The 22354-nt window shown below is 31.5% G+C and overlaps 1 protein-coding gene across 4 annotated transcripts in view; it reads left to right on the top strand.

Moving 5' to 3' along the window:
* Positions 1-21433, top strand: part of LOC132717808 (muscarinic acetylcholine receptor M2-like) — a 247443-nt gene extending 226010 nt beyond the window's left edge. For all 4 annotated transcript variants that reach the window (XM_060701406.1, XM_060701479.1, XM_060701623.1 and 1 more), the window contains one exon: positions 17712-21433. In XM_060701406.1, coding sequence (XP_060557389.1) covers positions 17779-19914 — 2136 coding nt within the window. In that variant the 5' untranslated portion in view covers positions 17712-17778 and the 3' untranslated portion in view covers positions 19915-21433. The remainder of the gene's footprint in view (positions 1-17711) is intronic.
* Positions 21434-22354: the final 921 nt, after the last annotated feature.

Raw genomic sequence — 22354 nt, forward strand, 5'->3', positions numbered from 1 at the left:
ATCATTCTGCTTTTGTTGGATGCTTCGTTTTTATTTGAGCACTAATGGAAGAAATTATACAAGCAGACGATAAGCCATAATATTAATGATATTGATGGGCTGTACTTTAATGACTTAAAAGTTGAATGTAGAAAACCATGATAGGAAAATAGGGAAAAAAATTGACATGGAATCATCTAAATTGCACTGCTTTAGCTTCCAATTTAACGAGGACGTAAATCTTCGGAGGTTGAATTACGTCCTCGTTGTGTTGACGTTACATGCACGATAATACTAGGGTTTAAATGGATGTGCATTCAGGGAGAACGCAAACGCATGTCAATCATGTGAAAGCATTGTGTTTGTATCACATCATCTAATCAAACGATCGTGCAAACATCAAACAAAGAACATATATAACCTATGATACATCAATTGTTCGCATCAGATGTGAACACACTTTATTGCACACCAGATAAAACCATGCGATCTATGCTGGTTTTGAAGTGTTTTTAGACAAAAGGGAATCCAGAATGTGTTATGACGTCAATACATTAAGAGTACAATGACCCGTTCGGTCAAACTAATTTGGTACTTTATGATCTGTTAAAATATGTTACAGAGTAATAAATCAACATTTTTCAGAATATTCATAATATCGACGGGACAGAGGTACTGTATCAGCTGCTTATTGCTGATTTTATTAATTTAGTTAATTTAAAAACGCTATTTTTTATGTCTGGTACTGCTATTTCAAAGAATGCCACACGTTTCCCACTGTTTTAATAATATTGGACCAAGGAAACTTTCTCGGCACGTCTTGTACTTTCAAAGTTATCATAATTGCGTGTGGTAAAATCATATTTTCTGTAAAGAATTAAGGCCACGACAATTATCGCCGCGGAATCAATTTACCACTCTGTTTACCAGAACAGCTATAACAGTATGGCCATATAACCATAAAACAGTGATTTAATTGTAAAACAATAAACATTTGACCACATCTAGGTCTCAAGTCAATGAACTTATACAACACGCTGTCTTTTAAATTATTAACAGAAAAGGGTATCATATCTGGGTTGTATGATGAATTCGTTTAAGACATTGAACTACACTGTAATCAGCTCGACACTACGGTCATATACAAATAGCTTGATTATGGTTCTTCACCTTGTTTCACACCCTGGTAGATGCTAAATATCTCAAAAGGCCACGGGTACTTTTAACTGAGCCCGAATGCGCAGAGAATTAAAGTTAGATAACATTTTGATTGCGTAACATTTTTTAAAAAGTCCCTCTTGTGTTTTATTCATAAATATTTAAATTCCAAAACGGCAATAATTCTAATAAATTTATTTTCGTCTGACATGACAAAAACTAACATTACACTCAAGAGAAATACTTTAATTGGTTTACACAATCATGTACGTGAAACAGGGAAAAACAAAAGGAAAAGAAACACGTTATGCGTTTTATACTTTTCTTTTATGTATATTTCATGCACGTGATGTTATATTTTATGCACGTAATGCATATATTTTTGTGTTGTTTGTTTTCCCCTGAAAAGTCTATACGCGATAAAAGAAGCCACATAATATCTTATTTATTTCATGAAACAATAAAGGCTTGACGAATTCCTCTGACGATATAATGCGTCATTTCACTACCCAGTAATGCGTTTAATTAGATTTTTTCTTTCATTGAAATTTCCCAGCCTTCATACGTTCGGATGCATTCTGCCTTTGTCGCAAGGGAATTTAAAATAATGACAATTTAGTAACTTGTTGAACGTAGTCCTGGTTTTTGTATCACCTTTGGTAAAGATAAAAGAGAAGTCAATGAATGTGATATTTATCTGCGTACTTGTAAATTATTTGTGTAAAAGTAATTTAGTCAAATATTGTGCTAAAAACAGGAGTGACGATCTTCTTGCATAGTGATACACTATATATCATGATATTTTTGCAATCGTTGTGACTAATTATAAGTCAATTACGTACTTAACCTTGTATCGTAATATAACGTCATTAATTTAATGCAGTAATGGTTATGTATAAATAAATAAATATTCCATAATCTAGTTCCGTTGAAGACGTGTGGGTGTTTATTTATATGAGCCGCGTCACGACAAAACCAACATAATGCGTTTGCGACCAGCATGGATCCAGATCAGCCTGCGCATTCGCGCAGTCTGATCAGGATCCATCCTGTGCGCTAGCAAACCCTATTACAAGTAGAGAAACTTATAGCGAACAGCATGGATCCTGATCAGACTGCGCGGATGCGCAGGCTGGTCTGGATCCTTGCTGGTCGCAAACCCATTATGTTGGTTTTGTCGTGACACGGCTCATATGTTGTTCACATGCATAATTAATCCTAATTCGTAATGATGTATATAATACAATTAAGCAGCCACGCAAAGCATCTGCAATACTGGAAGATATTACCTTAATAGTAAAATAAATGGCTTCAGAATATATTCCCATAGGTGTATTAAGTATAGAAGTAGGCATTTTTTACAACCGTGTTGTTTTCCTGATTTGTGTAAATCTCATGTTATTTGTTTTACGTTTGTTGTAGACCTATTTTAAGGCGAGGCTACGTTTTTCTGTTTATTTGTTTGTTGTTTCTTTAAAGGCAAGTTTAACCATAAGTTATGTATTCCATACCAGTTGACAACAGCGCTGTTCACCAAAACTAATTACTATAAATGAAATCTCGACTGTTTTCAAGGTAAAACCTGCTAATCTATATAGTCCTTAATCTTCCAACGACTACATGTACATAGTCAAAATGCAACATGTTTGTGCACTAGTGAACCAATCAATCAATATAGATTTATTTCTTGTTCGGAAGGAGATACAAAGCGTGGGTGTGTAGGTGTTATTAGATTAGTACTGTTAAGGGATGGTGAGTCTTAGATTTCACGGTTAAGGTGATGGTGTTAGTCGAACACTGTCGATAATGGATGAACTATTACAAAGTCTAGACTGTATTGGTTTTCTATTTTTCTTTATTCTTCTTCTTTTTAAGTTCTTTAGCATTATGCTAATTTTCCATAGTTTTTATGACCCATTATCTTCAGAGTTAACCCTGCTTTATGATGTCTTATCTTTACATGCAATCCAGATTGATGATATATATTTGGAAATCTTACAAAGCTTAATGTTTTTGTTGTTTTTTTTTATTTTTATTTTTTTAAATTACGTTACCATATCCAAAACAAGAAACCTTGCTAAATAAACATATAAACAATATATTTACGTGCCACACTACCATTCCAATTCATGATGCATTATTTGAAAATGTTATTTTTTTATTTTTTTATTTTATTTACTTTTTTATTATTTTGTTTTGTTTGATTAGATTGAGACGTACATTTCTATACCCGAAAGAAGCAACCTTGCTTTATGAATTTTTATGATTATTTGCAACCACGATTTATAATTTCAAGATACATTAAAAACGTTTACTGCTGCATTTTTTTCTCTTGTTTTTTTGTAAGAAGCAATCAAGTTATAAGCTTTATTATTGTAACATGCATTAACGTGTTTCATTTTGCTTTATTATACGAGTATAAAGTGTATAAAGCTATAAATTGCAATATAAACGGAACAATTTTGACAAACAAAAACAAAAAAAAACATAAGAGTTATATTTTTTCACTTTTAATGTAATTGTTGTAAAGAGAATTGTAACAAACATGAATTACATACAAACAAAAACTAAACAAAAACTTCAAAAAAGAAACCTTAATATCGAAAAATTATTTCCTGTCACGTCGTGTCAAAAAGCCTAAGTGGGGTCTATTTACGCTATTTTGATAGTTACTTCAAACAAATATTATATTCTACAAGATATTCTAATGATTACTGACATACATATATTATCTTATACCCATCCTTTTGAACGTGTGATCTTCAATGCAACACCACTTTATGATGAATAATTTCAAAAGACACCTCCTGGTTTAAAATGGGTTGTATAAAGATACAAAATATAACATATTACCTAGGGATTAATAAGTAAACAATAAATAAATTATGTATCGATATTTTTTTGACATTTTTAATACGACATTGTTTTAAATGAATCTTTATTTCAACGACAGACTGTGAACACGAATAATTTGATTGTTTTCATGTTGCTGTTTTCTTTGTTGTTGTTTAAGAATGGAATGCCCTGAATGGAATAATTAAATTTTGGAGACAAATGTTTAAAAATGTTATTGAATTGGTCGTCTATATATTTCCGAGTCAATGTAATTTATGTGCATGAATACTATTTTTGTGTGTGTGTTTCTTGTTGAGTTGTTGTTCTTTTTTTGCCAGACAATTCTTACAAAAATAGACAAAGATAAACAACAACAAATCAACAACACAACTCAAAACAAAAACAACATCACAGGAACTAAAGCACAACAACATTAAACCTTTAAATATCATATCAAATAAAAAAAAAACAGAAAAGGTTTTTTTTTCCAAAAAGTTATTCTTACGAGATACATTAATCAAATATTTATAGCTCACTGTCAATCAAACTCTCCTTACATCTCTTGAATTACCCCACCCACTACTGACGAGTGCTTGCGTGTGTTTGTTCTCTCTCACTATTTAACGGCCATGTCCGTACGCTAATTGACAGGTTGCAGATGGTCATATGAAAATTTTATCACCTTTCATGTTAGATTGCCTTATAAGGGGATAAATTCGTTAGCTCAAATGAGATTTTTGTTAAGCTCCAGTTAAGACTATCGGAGCATCGCAGATTTCTAGATAATTGAATCAAAGCGATTGGACTTATAAATTATGTAACGTAACTCACGAGTTTAAACAAGCGGGTAGAGATATTTAACATTATTTTTTTCCCGAGCGTAACCGTGAGAGAAAGTTGTTCTAATTTCATTAAGAAAATCACAGTGGTGACAGTGTCGTAAAAAATCAGTCCATGGACGTAATCTAAATTGGATTGAAATAGGAAACAAACGGGTGTCGTTTTTGCTTGAAAAACCTGTTGTGTACTTTGGTATTTTAAGAATGTAAAAGTGTTCTCAAGTGATTTAACGAGGCCGAGGCAGTCAGTATGCAAATAGCATGTGGAAGTGCATTGTATTTTACTGGATTTAATGTTGTAGGTACAATACATATATTTTCTTTTTTTCTTTTAGTTCTTCCAATTAAAACGTATCAGATTATAGCCATTCGGTGTCTTGTAAATGTAGAAATTCTAAAATTCAATTTATTTTCTTAATTTTAAATTAAAAACTGATTTAATTGCATGTACTATACATAAACTTCATATATCAAATTCTAAACAAATTTGCCCCATTCTTGAGAAACAATTAATAATTAATGTTTTGCTTTTCTTTTTTTTTTCACCCATAAGAACTTTCAAATTAACCACCGTTTCTTATTTTATCGGCAACATCGTGATCATTTTAGTAAAAAAACACACTGTAATTAGTGGTTAAGCATTCTAGCGAGTGCATATTGGTGAATAGAAGAAAGTATATTAAATATTCCAGAGTTATAAATGTGATGAAATGATACATGTATTGGCAAGAAAACACACTTATTTGTCTGCGCAAAACTGTAAGGTAAAAATGAACGTGATTTTTTTATTTTTTAATTAAGTGTAAAAATTGATCAATGAGGACATGTCTAAATATATATTAAAAGTTTACAAAAATCTTCCTTTCCTCATACATTTTTTATTAATTTAATTCAAGTAGAACTATGTCTTTTTGTTTTGAATATTGTACAAATTAATCAAGTTCGAGTTCAGTGTGTTGTTCAAAGGAGTTTACATTCACAGATTTTACATGTAAATTAATCAACTAAATCTAGATCTATAGAAATTGCGAAAGGCATACGTGTCTACAAACTTTCTCGTGCAAATTCTCTTAGGCATAATATTTAGAAATTTTAGAAAAAATGCTTAAAGCGTTGATTTATTTTAGGCGTCCTTTCGCATAATTATGTTTAATACGTACGATGGGGGATATTTCGCTCTGTTTCTAAATCAACGTGTGAAATAAGTCTTCACCTTGTGATAAGTCATCACCTTGTGTTCCGTAATAGTCTCTAAAATTCGCAGAGAGCGAATTTTTCTGGTGCTGTTAAACTAAAAGGTGTTGTATGACCTTTTAAATGAAAGAGTTAAAACGGGAAGTCAAGTAATCGATGCACGAGAGTATTTTATGATGTGTAAAAAATAGTGTTTAATTGAAGAGCAAAATATAATTTATGTGTACAAACATATCAAAATAGGCACTTTTGATGTAATTTTTAAGAATTGTGAAATCTGTATGAGCAGAAAATTATTTTCCTTATGTGTTATATATGAATCGTTTATTTCAATGTAAAATTTACGCATTTCCATGTTAAATTAAACTTAGTTTGTAAATAAATAACCTGTAAATGCCATTGTAGTCACAAACATTGAATTTCAGAACAATAAATTAAAGAAGTATAATAATAATGTATATTGATGCGCGACAGAATGAAGTGAAAACAAATGTTTTAAAATTGACGAAGGCAGAGACATAAATAAATAATTTCTGAAAGAAAAAAAGGTAAAAATATTGTAAAATAATAAGAAATAAATTGTCATCATCTCTTTCTCAAAATCCATAAAATTACAAAGACCATTTTAGATTACAGAAACGAATTGTGTCAAATAACGTTGCCGAGGGACATATTTACAAACTCACAAAATTGCTTTTTTTGCTTATCTACGGGCTTTAATGTATTGATACGGTTTCTTCATATTGAAGATATTCCCCATTTCCAGTCTCGTGCGCGGAGTAATATGTTTAGGTATATATTGTCTCTGATGTGACACATGTAGCGTGTTCAGACGGTGCTGTGGTACACGTCACATAAAAAGGTTCTTTACTTTATCTTGAATTATTCATTTCCATGACTTCACGGCCTGTCACACTTTGCCAAATAAACGGAATATATTTGTCATTTATACGATCTTAAAAGGGAATATATAAATACAAGATCTTATACTTTAACGGTGATGCCCTTTGAACGTACGAATGTGTTTATTGCTTTTTGTGTTTAACAGTATTGTAAAACCCTAATTTTGAGATTAGCATGTGCTGGTACAAACTAATTTATCAAATTATCATTAGAAAACAACAACTGTTTTTCATTAATTTATTTCGTCAACTGAAAATACATTTTAATTACAATTATGTAATTAGAAATGTGTTGATCTGTTATAAAATAGTTAAAGGACACTTTGAGGTCATCGCTATTGAAATTTTTCACAAAGGGTTGATGACCACGTGCAGAGAGAACCTGAACTTTTTAAAGTTACATGATTAAGCCATTAATAATCGTAATTAGTCATCGAGGGGCACACTTAAACGTTTACTAACATCATTAATCTTGTTAACCTATTTTTAATTCTGGTTAATGACATATTTCTCAACAATGCGATAACATGGTCATTTCGGGTTTCATAAACACTTCAGTTATTTAATATCCCTTATTAACCGCCAGGTTTGATGGCCATCGATTTACGTGACAATTACTGAAAAACAGCCTCGTGTCACGCTTTATTAAATGTCTGCAATTTTCCAATTATTTTGCCATTTTAGGCATATTCCCATCATAAAACATCGGCAATACCTTACAACGACATGTTGGAATATCCGTCAGATTATTAGACACGTTGTCAACAGGAAGTTGTTTTATTGCGAACGAGTTACAAATTAAATGTCGCCGGTGTTTCCTAACGTATCTAAGAAACGGGGGCTATAAATCGTATTGATTGTTTTTCAACGATGAAGCAATTGATTGGTAAATGTACAGCTTGAGATGTTCCGAAGGGCAGATTCACGTCAGTCCCCGGGAGGTCACCGTTGACAAGAATTGCGTGTCAATTTTTTCTTCCCATTTCTTTTTATGTATTTTGTCTACGAGTAAAATCAATGAACGGATCGGTTTATCTAAGAACTTAGAGACATGATACGTTTGATCAATGGAGCATATTTCGGCTTACTCAAACGATTTAAGATCTAATCTGAGGAAAAAGATTCCCTGTTTAAATCTTGTTCGATAAACGTTGATGATTTTCGCAGGTGATTTATTATGATAACATTTATTAACTGAAAGAGAAAATTGATGGAGAAGAACTTTGAACTTTTATAGTATTTTTTTAGTGCACACATGGGCGCTACAATCGTATCATTATGTCCCACCCTCCAGTAGTAATTCCAAACATTAAAGAAATATCAGAGAGAAATTTCCTTTTACGCGACACAACTTGTTTGTTTACAGGCATTGTTCAAATATAATTCCGCTTGAATTTTCATCAATTCTATAGATTTGAAAACGCTAAAGACTCTTTGATCTCAGTAAACCTGCATATTATGATCACCAACAAACGTTTTTCGAGTGTTGTATTCATTCATGAAAGTTTTTTCCATGCTTAATAAAGCTTCCATTATTCTCTAAACGTCCATAGGAATACATTTACTTAAGAGAATTCTACCGGAAATTTGTTGGCTTTATTTTCCGGTGTATGAATACATTTGTTTAGAGATGGTTTCACTCCCTCATATTGATTGTCTTAAAGTGACTATCAGTCTGTATTGACCACTCAAGAAACATTTTGAATTATACCTCTATACAAGCGGGAATATCTAATATTCGTCGGCTTTTTTGTGCAATAGTCTGTCATTTTCTTGCTTAAATGACTTTACAATGACTGCGTTTGGTATATTATTAACTAGATTCCGTTGTTGATGATTTCCCTGCTAAATTGGCGCCTTCTCTCTTGCCACCAATTTTTATCTTAATCTTGCAAATAATCCAAGTTTATTTGTATTGATTTTTTCTGTAACGAAGGTCACTCTTTTGACAAAGTATTGACCACTAAGACGGGCGCTCATCGTCAGATGCTGTATAAGTTTACTGATTTTCTTTTGAATATGGTCCATTAGGATTTTTGTTTGCTTTTTTTTTCAAGATATAATCAAGATATAATGACATACATTGATTACTAACAGATGATTAATGAGACATTTACATGTAATAATTACTATTATCAATGGAAAGGATATGTAGTTAGGTTCAGTAATTTATTAGAATATTTGCGATATGTGCTCGATATATGTTCCCATTTCCATCCCTGGCCATATTAATAAACGGTCGGATAGATTCCCGGGATATTTGCTCCGAATTAATTACCATATTCTATAACCTAACTAGAAGTATAAACGTGTCAAGATAATTTTCCTGCTACTAACTATTAAACGCGAAGGATGTTTTTTTTTCGACCGCAGATAAATTAAAAACTATATATCAAATGCATTTATGTGTTGGGAACATATATTACATTGTGTACTTTAAACTTAAAATTAACCCAAACATTATTTTAAAAACAACTTGGTTTTAGATCTTGATAACTTTTAAATTATTACTTTGCATTTGAAGATTGCCGAAAAGTAACATACATGTAGTTGCGTGTATGGATTAACAAGGTACAGGTTCCAAGTTGTTTGTTACCTTTAGCAATGATCCATGGGATAAAACGTGCGAGGTCATCTTTAGGTGGAGAAAGATAATCTGTTGTTTTTTTTCAGTTCTCCCATGCGTTATTGAGTGTTTTATATATTTATTTTAATTTTATTTTATTTATTTAACGCGCGATATAATCATCTATAATCGTCTGGGCAAGTTCAGTGAAAATATTTTAAAAAGGTCGATATCTGACTTTTAGTAGCCCAATGACCAGGTTCAAATGCCATTAAATTAGTTAAATTAGTGAGCGTGCCATATGCATTAAAACTTTAACAACTAAGAAACTTGCTCAATTTTAAAGTTCATTAACGTTATTTTGTATCGTTTTTTTTGTTCTTTCCATTCAATGCTTAAGAATCTCATTTCAAATGGTGTCATCTATTTATCCACCATCCCGAATAACTAAAACACAGGAGACGAAATTGCCTTTTTCAACTTTTTTCCTAGCGTGACTAGCGTACTTTACGTGCTAAATGAATCGGTGAATATAAATTATGAATGGGAAATAACTTTCAATGAATATTATAATTGCTTATCCAGACAAGCAATATTTGTATACTATACTGACTCAGCTTTAAACGCTTTCAATGTGTGATAAGAAAGCGGGGAGATAACCCTAGATTTACGTTTATATTTCCCTACATCTTATTACAATACGGTTGTTATAAAAAGAAGAAAAAAAAAGAAAAAAAAAATAATAGCACTTTACCGTTTCGGTCGGTTAAATATTCTATACAACAATTAAATAAAACTATTTCCTCTGTGATATTTTGCTTTTTTAAAAATTTTATTACTGTAGTTTGATGATGTAAAAGTGTATTAATGTTGATTTCCCTCAAATGAACAAATAAAGAAAAAAATCCAATATTATTTCAACATAATGCTGAAAAATGCAAGTAGCAAAATCGTTACAATCAAGTATTTAATGTTTTGCACCGTTTCATTCAAAACTGTTAAATCTTTAAGTCAAATTTCCGCGCTCAATCTTGATAATTTCTTTTTTTAATAAAAAGGGTGCGCAACGAATTTTATATTATTTTACTCGTACTTTGTGGGTTTTAAATAAAGAATTATTTCACAGTGTCGCATTTGTTTTCTTTTGACATATTTAAGTTAGTTTTATGAACAAAAAATAATAAGAATTAAATTTAGAATTAATTCTTGTTTTGAATTAAAAGAAAATAAAACAAAAAAAAAAACATGATTTTAGTATTATAAAGATTAGTTTAAACAAGAAATATTTATAAAATTAACGTTTCCTTAGCACAAATAAAAACCTTATTTGCTTCTTGATTACAATTGTACAACACTATTCTATTTGTTTTTCTCTCTGCTGTGTCAGAAATTATCAATACGACAATCTGGAAAAGGAATTAGTATAAGGGGGGCAACTCGAGAAACAATTTGAAGAATTATTTGTATTAACAAAGCATGTGTTAAATCAAGTAAAAATATGCACTCTCAACACAAAAGCAAGCTATATCATATTTTTTTTTCAAAGCAGCGTTTCTGGCATTCCTTCTCCATATTATTTCAAGTTAAACAGGAAAATTGACAAAGAAGAACAGCATTAAGAATTGAAACCATGCTATCTTAAAATATTTCTTGAATTGTCATTTGCGTATCATTTATATGCAAATTTATTTGCTTAGAAATTATTTTCTTGTTAAGTTATAGTATCTTTTCACAGCTTCAGAGCTTCCATGCAATTTTGATGTATTGGTCAAGAATATGTTCTATAACCATGCAATCTTCTGTCATTCCAAGTCGTTTAATCATAGAAATATCCAAGATTCCGACCTAACGGAAACTAATTTACCATAAATAATCTTATTTACAATAAACCACCACTAACATATAACGGTTTGAGTGTTGAGGTCAATTGCTATTTACAAGTCAGCGTTAACAACCAGTAAAATACAGAGAACGCCACTAACAAGCATCTTTGCAATAAGCTGGCAGCATGTAGCGGTATTGGACAAATATTTTCACCGTATTTCCGAGCTTAATTTGCCCGGTTTTGTGTGACATTTTGTTATTTTTCCGGACTTTCAATCGTTAATAGGGATTTCTATCCATAAGGCTGACAATCAACACTATACTTAAAGATGACAACCGGCAATTTTCATTTTCTTCAACTTTAGCTACTTACTTGACGTGGTAAATGTCAGAAGTCACATATTCCTTGTTATTATACGGAATAATGAAGAGACAAAAAGTATCAAATCTTATATATTTAAGGCCTATTATACCTCAGCAATGTTCTTATTTCAGTCCTTAAAAGCTTTTTATCTTTTGTGTACTTCAACAGATTTCCATAAATTATTCATTTTCCAAAAACCTTAACCATCTTTGTTCTTCTGTTGCTATTTTGGCACTTAGTTCAGTTATACATTGTTAGCTTAAAGTGTATGATTAAGTGGTGAATATAAATTCAAGAACTGGTGTTAAAATGTTATGAAATAAATGATACATTATATCTGAAAGTTATCCCGTCCTCTTTTTAGCAAAATCGTGTAATGTAAGACATTTAAGGAATGTTTAAAATAATTTCTCTAGAACTAGTTGGAAAACAATGGAAATCAAATTATCGAGTCATTTTCATGGTTAATTAAGTGATACCCACAGATCTCTAGTCATTGTGTCAATTATTATTACATAGGGATTTCAATATGTCAATTTAAAACAAAGTGATAAGGACAATGTGGTATTGATAAGGACAATGTGGTATTGATAACTAAAGCCGTTTTAATAATATGTAATTGTTTTGCTATATCTATATAATGACTAACTTACAGTCTGAATTGGAGAGCTGAGAATATGTTTGCTAAACGAAATAACCTGTCATTCTCGGTGAAAGCAATCAGATATGTCTTAGAGTTCATTTCGAACAATATCCGTAATTTAATGTTTAAATTATGTTTTTTTTTTCCAAAATAATTCAATTCAAAATGTATATTTGACAACGATTTCCGATGAAGGAGAAACAGTTTTATTAGTACCCGATATATTCGGTGTGTTTATATTCCATGCATTTATAAAATTCCATATTTTGATTATTCCTATTGGTAACATATATTTCATCTAGTAATTTTGCAAATTAAAAAAAAGTATTTAATATTGCCAGTTTTAATGTTGCTTTGTAAAAATGTTTTCGATTTGGACACCATTTTATTCCGACGTAAGAATTACGGTAGCTGAATATAATTACACGTGGGCTGTACTATTTTCATGGCAATAAATTTTTATTAATTTTGTAAAATACGTACAATTCACACGAAATGCAATTATCCGCTAACTTAATCAGTGGCAATATAGAATTTCTTTAAATTAGATAAATTACATTATAAATTAAGTAATTTCCTGAATAGTATGAACATAAAGAGGTTTAATGGGCAATACTTCCTGCTCATGGATAATTATTAAACATGTGCGCATGGATAATTATTGAACAAATAAATATAATACGTCCAGTAGGGTATTGGCCGCCACTTGATTAAATCAATACAATTAACAATCCGTTCGTATTTAACATATTTGGAACATATTTGGAAATAAATAAAAATCTGAAAGATTCAGCATGGTGGATGCCTGATACTATCAATTGGTTAAGATGATGTAAGGTTCACACTCATAAACCTTCAGTTAGCCAAGAGGCTTTTCATCCTATTGAATTTCGCATAGGGGCATTCAGCTAAATATTTCACTTAAATAATTTTGCTTTTTTGACAAAAATTAATATTCAATTTTTATTGAAAGTGATTGATGCAAAATATTTCTTGGTGATTATAATTATGAAACTTATGTGGTAAGAATAAGTTCAGGAAAAAAGGAGAATTTTCCAATTTGTCACGCGCATATGGAACTATTTTACGTGGTCATTATTTTATGATGGGCATTTGTAACCTGATAATATAAAAAAAATTTGTATACTCTCATGTTTAATTACCGTTAAAGAATACTATTATATCCGTGTGATTTACAAATGTTAAGCGATATAAAAGGTGAACATATTTTATCCTTCGTGTAAAATCCAAGGACACGAATCTGACTGTTGACTATAGATCTAGATATCTCTTGGAATATCTGTGTTATAGGAACAAGGAGCATCACACGATCATGCCTGAAAACAAATCCTTATATTAACTTGACCAAAAATAACGTTTTCAACAAACAATTTCTTTATTTTTACGCAGACAATTTAATTGAATCAATCCTTTATTTCTAGGAGTTTTTTCTTTCTTTCTGAGCATCGGTATGTCATGAGACTGAAATATTTCGGCATCAATCCGTGCTATTCAGCATGATCAACTAATAAATATAGCTTTACATATTAAAAGTTAATAGCGTTTTGGCTTATCTTGAAAATACAGGGATTTTACTGCCGCTCATTGTTTGGATAGGGTATGAATTGCCAATGGATTTTCTCCTTAAGGCCAACATTTTTTTATAAAATGTTTTACGGGACCGCCGACCGTATTTTTAGAGAAAATCAAATAAAAATAAAAGTTAATATAAGAACTTTTATTTTCATTTTGCCCGCCGACCTCTCTTACCCACTTCTGTCAAAATTAAAAGTTAATTGGTATGGAACACGTTTTTAACTTTAGTTGTTAACGATACTTAACACTTGCTTAAAACAACTGACAAAAGTTAGCCCTTTGATGTTTACAAGAATGTTACAAAAGACGTATCAAAAGGGAAGGGCAATAACTTTACAAGCTTGTAATAAATTTACCCGTGTGAATATCACGCGACACCGGGTCACGGAAGTTCGATTTTTTCGAAACTTGTTTTCAACACAACTATGGCAATTTGAGTAATAAATATTAGAGCATTTAATCAAACATGATAGCCTGTAAAGCTGTTAGAAAGCACGACTGGTTAATATGAAAAAGGCAAAGCCTCAAAGCGAGCTCAATGTATTTTTTACGTGAAATAGTATGAAATAATCGCTCATTTTTATTTCAAATGCAGTAACGAGTGCGTGTGACGTCACACGTACTGTGTTAAATATGGCTCCGCCCCTGTCGTGAAATGAATAACGAGTTTTGAAAACGTTGATAAAACTTTGTTTGTTTATTTCACTCTATAATTTTTCAAGCGAAATAAAGATTATTCAAAGTGAAATAAATGTAAAACTTAAAACGTTTGCGACATTAAAATAGCGTACTTGATTTGTTTGTTTTGCACGTGCTGTTTGGCGCTACATTGTGACGTCACGTAAACAATACTTTAAACGTCTGTACAGCGTTAACGACTGAATAAAAGGTATTGGTGTTCGGATTCATTTTCTTAGTTAGACCATTTTCTTTCATTCTAGATAGTTTTCACAACAAAATGCGACAAAAAATTGTTTTTATTTATCAGATTTCAAACAAAATGGCGCCTTCGATTTTCATTTTTTATACACAGCTTCCGTTATTCTGGTCCCCTGTCCAATTATGGTTCCCATAAACGTGCGCTGGTGACCAGTCTACACATCCGTTTTCAGTCAGAGTTCCTCAGTTTTTATCGTTATCTTTAAATTCAAAAGGTTGCGATGTGTCCAATTCGGTACTTTGGACGAAAGTTTTCAAAACCATCACTTAGCAGGTACTCGCGTTACCGTAAAGCTCGCTTTGCGAGCAGGCCCTTCGGGCCAGCTCGTCGAGCTCGCTATTAACATCCATTGCCTAAGTTGAATTACCTTCACTGTCAGAACAGTTGTAAAAAATTAAATGGGCACGGGATCAAAGTCGTTGATCGACTATGGTGTCAAAATGAAATATTACTGGATTTACCACGGACCATGAGAATACTTCCACACATGAAAATTTAGACTCCTGTATAGGTTTTATAAAGAAATATAAGTTAAATTTACTTAGACAGATTGAGAAAAATGAGTAATAAGTGAGTTCTACTTGCATTGTAGATTTATTGTAAGTAAATTGATAGTGAAAACTTTTTATTATGAATCATTGAAAACAATTGAATACTTTATTATACGAAAACAATAAATTCCTGAAAGTTAATTGGTGGACAGATTTTTGTTGTTGTACAATGCTTCTTTATAATTGAACACGGTCATCTATAACATTTATTAAGTTAATATTAGTATCATGACAGGTAGTAATGTGTATTTTTAGAAGTTTTTTACTAGATCAATATTGAGGAAATTGGTCTTTTTTCAATGTAAGATTCTGACTATGAGCATAAGTCCTCTAAATTGACATTTCTGTAAAAACTGCCAATAATAAATTCTCAACAGAAAACCCTGATTTTGTAACAATGTATGCCATTTGATTTTCTATTTACTGTCAATTGCTTTCATTTTACTAATTATTTGAAATATGAATAATTTTCAGAAATTGCAATTTTTTTGCACATACAGAACTTACTCTCTTAAAGATAATTTGAAGTTGTTGATTCAATTTACCTTGTGAAACTGACATTGTACATTATTATGTTTGTACCTCTGTGAATGAATCACTCTCCCTTTGTGGTGTTGTGGATTAGAATCCTGTCAGGAAGTTAATTTGGATTCCTGTGAGGAAACTATCAGTAAGCTTATGATAGGTAGGTGGTTCTACCTGGTTGCAAGCTTGTGTCAGTAAAGCTTGAGAGTGGCAATACGACATTGTTTGGATACTCTTGAAATGAAGGGACTAAACAATGAATTTGGAGTTGTGTGGCATGTTTGCCCTAAACGTGAAAAGACAAAACTAATAGAAACTAGATCAGCATTTAATAGCTACTAAAAACAAAAGCAAAAGTGACTTAAAACATTTTTTTTTTTCAATTATTTTGTTTAAAATTATGTCAAAAATACTTCAAAACTATAAAATCATTGATTTTATTTACAAAAAATCTGTTTTTGGAGTCTTAAAAAAAATGTTTGAAAATAAAAATTTTTAACCTCTTTTATCATTTTATTTTTATTTTGTGGTCGACTGATAAAAAAATTGACTTTTATTTTTATTTTTATTTATCCCCCCCGACCCAATTTTTTAAAAAAATATCCCGTAAAACATTTAATAAAAAAATGTTGGCCTAAGAAACGTGCTACGATATCGTTCTGTTTTGGTTAAATTTTTCAATCAAGTTTCTGATGTTTCCTATTGCATTTGATTAATTTTGTGGTTTTATTGCAGTGATGGCCCTAAAATACAGAATAAATCAAGTGAATTGAAATTAGATGGAATTGAAATAAAGAATTTGCTGTTTTACCTTTGATTTTCCTTTTTAATGTGTTTTAAGGTCTTATCTGGTAAACCCCGTCGTATTTTAAAGTTTCTTATAAATATTAATTACAATTTCACAAACACGATATTTGAGACGCAAACATTATTAGAATTTCACCCCCCCTCCCCCCAAAAAAAAGTTAATTAAATAAATAAATATACATAAGGATATCGTGTTCTCTTCAATTAAGAAGTAAATACATTTCCTAAGAATTCAAAAATATACATTATTCAACCAGTGCTATATAGAATGGAAAAATTACTCGCACAACTCACTCACGTAACAGAATAGGTATATAGGGTTAATGTATGTCTAGGGAAGACAATTCTCAAAAAAATATTTTCATAGGTTCACTTCATCCGACTTGATCCTTATAACAGTATCACTTCATGCATTAAGTAATAATACTAGACAATTTGCTCGCATACTTTTAAAAATGTATTTAACTTATAAGTGTGTGTAATCGTTTTGCAGTTACTGGTGTTGAACATAATTCTGATAATCATATTGACTGCATTGTGAAAATAAATTTCACTTGAGTCGAGTTCTAATTATAAATTGCAGTTATATGTTTATTTTTATAAAATCAAAATGAAAAATAAGCCCTGAGGGAACAATGATATATCTTTTACTGTCAAATTTAGCAGAAAAAGATAAGCTGTTCTGTATGACCTAGTAACGTAAAATGATAAATAAAGATAATGAATTAAATGAACTATAATAAAATTTGATCGATTTTCATCAATATTTTAGCATATTAAATACTTAAGACTATTGTAAAAGCAGATAATGGTTTACTCTTTGAAGCAGCACTTCATATCATTATTTCAAGTTGACAAATGATGTATTGGTGTTGACTTAAAACAAACATATTTGTAGTAGAATCATTCGTAATATGGTCTTCGCATTTTATGCAATTACTTTATATTGAGATTTTCTATTAGTATATTATCAATTTTATATTTTCAGACTCTGCATGGATGTCACGGTTTTGTATCGATCTCGGTAAATACTCCTTTCAAAGAGCGTGAAAATAATGGCAACTGATATGGCAGGTGGTACTCTTGCAGCAACTATGCTGGGTTTGAATGGAACTGATGTAGAGGAATTGTGTAAAAACATGAGTAGTTTATGTGGAAATGAAACTTTGCTGAATAATGGTACAAATGCCACAGGCAATAACACAGAGGGACTAGCTACTGGCTCACTGGAACTTCCGCATCCGGTATGGTTAACAATTGTGTTAGGAATAGCAGCCGCCATAGTGATAATTGTGACTGTTCTCGGGAATATTCTGGTGCTTCTATCATTTGTACTAGAGAGGTCTATACGACAGCCAACAAACTACTTTATTGCCTCCTTAGCCATGTCTGATTTACTCATAGGGACGTTTTCCATGCCATGTTTTACATTGTATTTGCTTTTGGGCTACTGGCCGCTCGGTGAAATTATTTGCGATATTTGGTTGTCTTTAGACTGGACGATTTGCCTAGCGTCTCAGTACACCGTTTTCTTCATAACAACCGATAGATTTTGCAGTGTTAAATATCCGGCGAAATATAGAAATTGGAGAACGGACAAAAAAGTTAGAATAATGATAGCATTGTCGTGGACTATCCCATCATTAGTATTTTTTACAACAATTATCGGTTGGCAATATTTTGTTGGTGAGAGGACTGTTGAACCGAAAACTTGCGAGGTCCAATTCTTGAGCGACCCATTATTTCCTTTTTTGCTTACAATTGTGTACTTCTGGACAACTCTTATAGTCATGATTACGCTTTATGTTGGAATTTACCGCGTTGCCTTGGCTCTACAAAGGAAATCCAATGAAAAACATAAGAAAATGAATCATGCTATGGAACTTGCAAAAAATAAAACAACTAAGGCTTCAAGCGGAGGAGCCAAAGCGAAAGAAAGTAAGAAGCGAGTTGAAAATAATAATGCTCGCTATTTAAGAGGTGTGCAAGAAAATAACACATTGACAACGAGTTTCTCGAGACATTCTGACAATGAATATTCTAAACCGTCTGAGGAAGACCGAAGTTCGAGTCCTGCATTTGCTTCGGATGAAGATGAAGGTAGCAGTGCAGAGATGAAAAAAGAAGGATGTTATGTGAATAGTGCGGTTCAAACGGAACCAACATTGAAAGGCATGCTTGGTTCTTCAGTAAACCACATGTCACGTCTAGCCTTTTCTCTATCCGGAACAAGTGTTAGCGCTTCACAGGCATCAAGTTCCGGGGATAAAGATTCATCTGACGAACATCAACATCAACATGAAGTGGATCATATTAAGCCATTATTGCAAGAGTCGAATCAAGTTATGTTCAAACCAGTTAAAGAATCGCCGAAACCAAACTTTGACGGAGTACTTTTTAAGGAAGAAAACCAAATCATTGACAAACATAATGAATCCGCAACTCCATTAATTGAAAGTGATGTTCTAGATGGTATACGATATATCGACGAGGACAGCCTTAAATCCCTAACTTCAACCGACAATGTCAAACTTTTAGCAGAAATTAAAGAATTGTCACCACGTAAAACAGAGGCAGAGTCTCCTGTCTGGAGAAAGAGAGTTGTTGATGATGATAAATCTCTTCTGGTTCCTAATTCAGGAGAGTCTGGAAGTTCTGAAGCAATGTCATCATCTGTCATTGAAACAACCGCGCCAAATCACGCGAACCATAATAAAAAGTGCAATGATGTTAATAATAAGAAGGCAGACTCTCACAAAGTGCTAACAAAAAGTCGAAAAGATGAAAACAAAAGACTCAAATCTAATGTACGAAACCATAATGATAAGAAATCAAAAGATAAACATACAATAGGTAGTCCATTACAGTCTTTAGTACGGTCACTAAGACCATCTGCTAATAAGAAAGCAAAGCCAGTAAAATCAAAATCAGAAAATCGAGCACGGAAGGCTTTAAGAACGATCTCCATCATCCTGGGTGCTTATGTACTTTGCTGGACACCGTATCACGTGATGGTATTCATAATTGGAATATGTGGCAACTGGAGTTGTATAAACTTACACGTTTATTACTTCACTTACTGGCTGTGTTACTTGAACAGTCCTATAAATCCATTCTGTTACGCCTTCGCCAACGCCCAGTTCAAAAGAACGTTTATTAGAATATTAAAATTTGACTTCCACCGTACGTAATGAAAGACGTATTAGTGTAAATCATTTGTATAGATATCATATGTTGTACATTCGATATTATGTGAACAAAAAATAAGCAATGAACAGTTAATAGTTACGCGTATGCTATGGAAATAAAAATAATTTGATTCGCGTTGGAATAACATGAAAAAAGATATGAAGAGACAAAAGCGGAAGCTTCAGAAACAGTACATTAGTTACATACATTCAATTTTTGTGTAAATGCGTTATAATTGTAAATGGTGCGCAAGTGTACGAGCATATAGCAAAATCATGATAGACATGTCCGAAACTGCAAGTTAACGTTACATTAATATGAACATATTCTTCTTTATCATTTGTTTAAATGACACTCCTATCAAGGAATTGTGTTAATGAACAATGTATGTTATGAAACGCTTTCTACGTAGATAATTGTATTATTTGCCTAAAGTAAATGTATTGCAACCTGTGTAAATCATGCTACGTATTTTTAAAAATGTGTGAAATGGAATTAGGGGATGTTTCCCTAACCATTTAGATGTATTTCTTATTTTTGGAATAAGAATCTTAATGCAAATGTTTTCTGAAAAAAATAATGAGTAAATTTAATATACGTTTGTAAACACAGACTTATATTAAAGTAAGTTTTGGTTTTTTTAGTACAAGTTTGTCAGAAATGCAACAAAAATGTATTTTCTTTGAAGTATTCAGTCCAATGTTATGAATGACATTCTCCAAAAAGGAAAGTTCATATTGCATATTCTTCTAAAGATCATATTGCGTATATAAATGTCTGAATTATTATGAATTATGTGAAAAAAAAACAAACAAATAAAAACAATGTGCAAATCAAGAGAATTAAGCATATGACCAAAACTTTTTTTTCAATGGTCATTCCATTCTCTGGATACAAAACGTTAAAATGTAGTTTTTATGATCATACTTATTTGTGTGTTGCTTCTTACACAGCTCAACATCCATGAGTCACTAAAGAATTGATGAAGAAATTATTTTCCACAAGGTACCTTTATCGTATTTCTTTAATAATAAGAGTTTTAGCTTTAATGTCTAAATAAACAAGTAATGTGATAGAATTTACCACATTGAAAACAGAAATGAAACCATAAAGACGTTGATTTACAATTGCATTGTCTTAAATTGATGTAAAAAAAAGAGTAATATAAGTGGTATTGACCGCAAGTTTTGCGCCAGATGACGCTTCCTTTTTAATTTATTTAGAAATTTCACCCTACATATAAACCAATTAATGGGCCCATATAGAAGACGCAGCTATCAGCAGTCAGTGGAGTCATCGCGAGGTGATGTTTGACTACATCTAGCATATTCACTTTAAAAACATATTAAGGTTAACGTTAATATAACACACAAAAGTAGACGATATTCGTCGAACTAAGTCAGCTAGACACCTGGTTTATTTACCAACAAAATAGACCAATTCATTTACTTAATGACACAATTTTTTACTTGTCGTTTTTTAGTTTAATTTAGAGTGTTGCCTGACCGTAACGCTGACGTTTGGTAATCTAGTCTTAAAATGGTTTTTAAAAGAATTAGGCAGAAAGCCCCTAAATGGAGAAAGTGTATGTTTTACAACAACAAGGACGTTGAGAATTAATAATGCCTAAATGAAAATTTAAGATGGATGTATATATCAAGAGAGTATATAAATTTTATTCCAGAACTATATTTTAATTAAAGGATATACGTACAACTTATCTTCTTTAATAATTCCGAGACTATACAAATTTGCACTATACAAATGAGCGTTCATGGAATGATGAAACAGGTTATTTAAAAACCAAGTGATGTAACATTCACAAGTCACTTTGCAATGAGGCTCATTTTTTTATGTCTATAACTTTATTGCTAATTTTCCCATGATAATAAAGCAACATGCCTTAAGATTCATTATAATTTTAATGCAAAGTTTGTTAAATATATTTAAAAGTAAGATAATTGCACTATCAGATAGATATTAATGCTAAATTGTTCGTATATATTTAATCTATTTATAGAATTATAAGAGACTAAAAATCGTGGCGTCTATTCTTCAGCAAGGCTGTTGTTAACTTTATATCTCCAGTGTTGTCACTTAACATATATGGCCAAATTCATTTTATTAACTATATGTTTATATATAAATTTATCACAAACCCGTGCTGATTTCTCGACTCTGTAAAATGGTATTGGTCTGCCATTCATATATTTGTCGTGACATCATTTAATTTATACATACATAGTCTAAAGATGCGCAAAAAGTTAGCGTTACACTATAGAGGCGTCAATGAACAATGATTCTTTTGCACTTTAAACAGTCGTTATTTTGTGTATCTGATAAATAGAATATTATATTCGTGTAGGTTCATTACTGATTTTTTTGAATTCGTTGAATAAAACAATTTCATCTCGACAGAGGCTCGCGTAATATGATGTTCTT

This window comes from Ruditapes philippinarum, unplaced genomic scaffold (assembly GCF_026571515.1).
Source record: "Ruditapes philippinarum isolate M1 unplaced genomic scaffold, ASM2657151v2 ctg30_1_1_1_1, whole genome shotgun sequence".
Classification (NCBI taxonomy): Eukaryota; Metazoa; Mollusca; class Bivalvia; order Venerida; family Veneridae; genus Ruditapes; species Ruditapes philippinarum.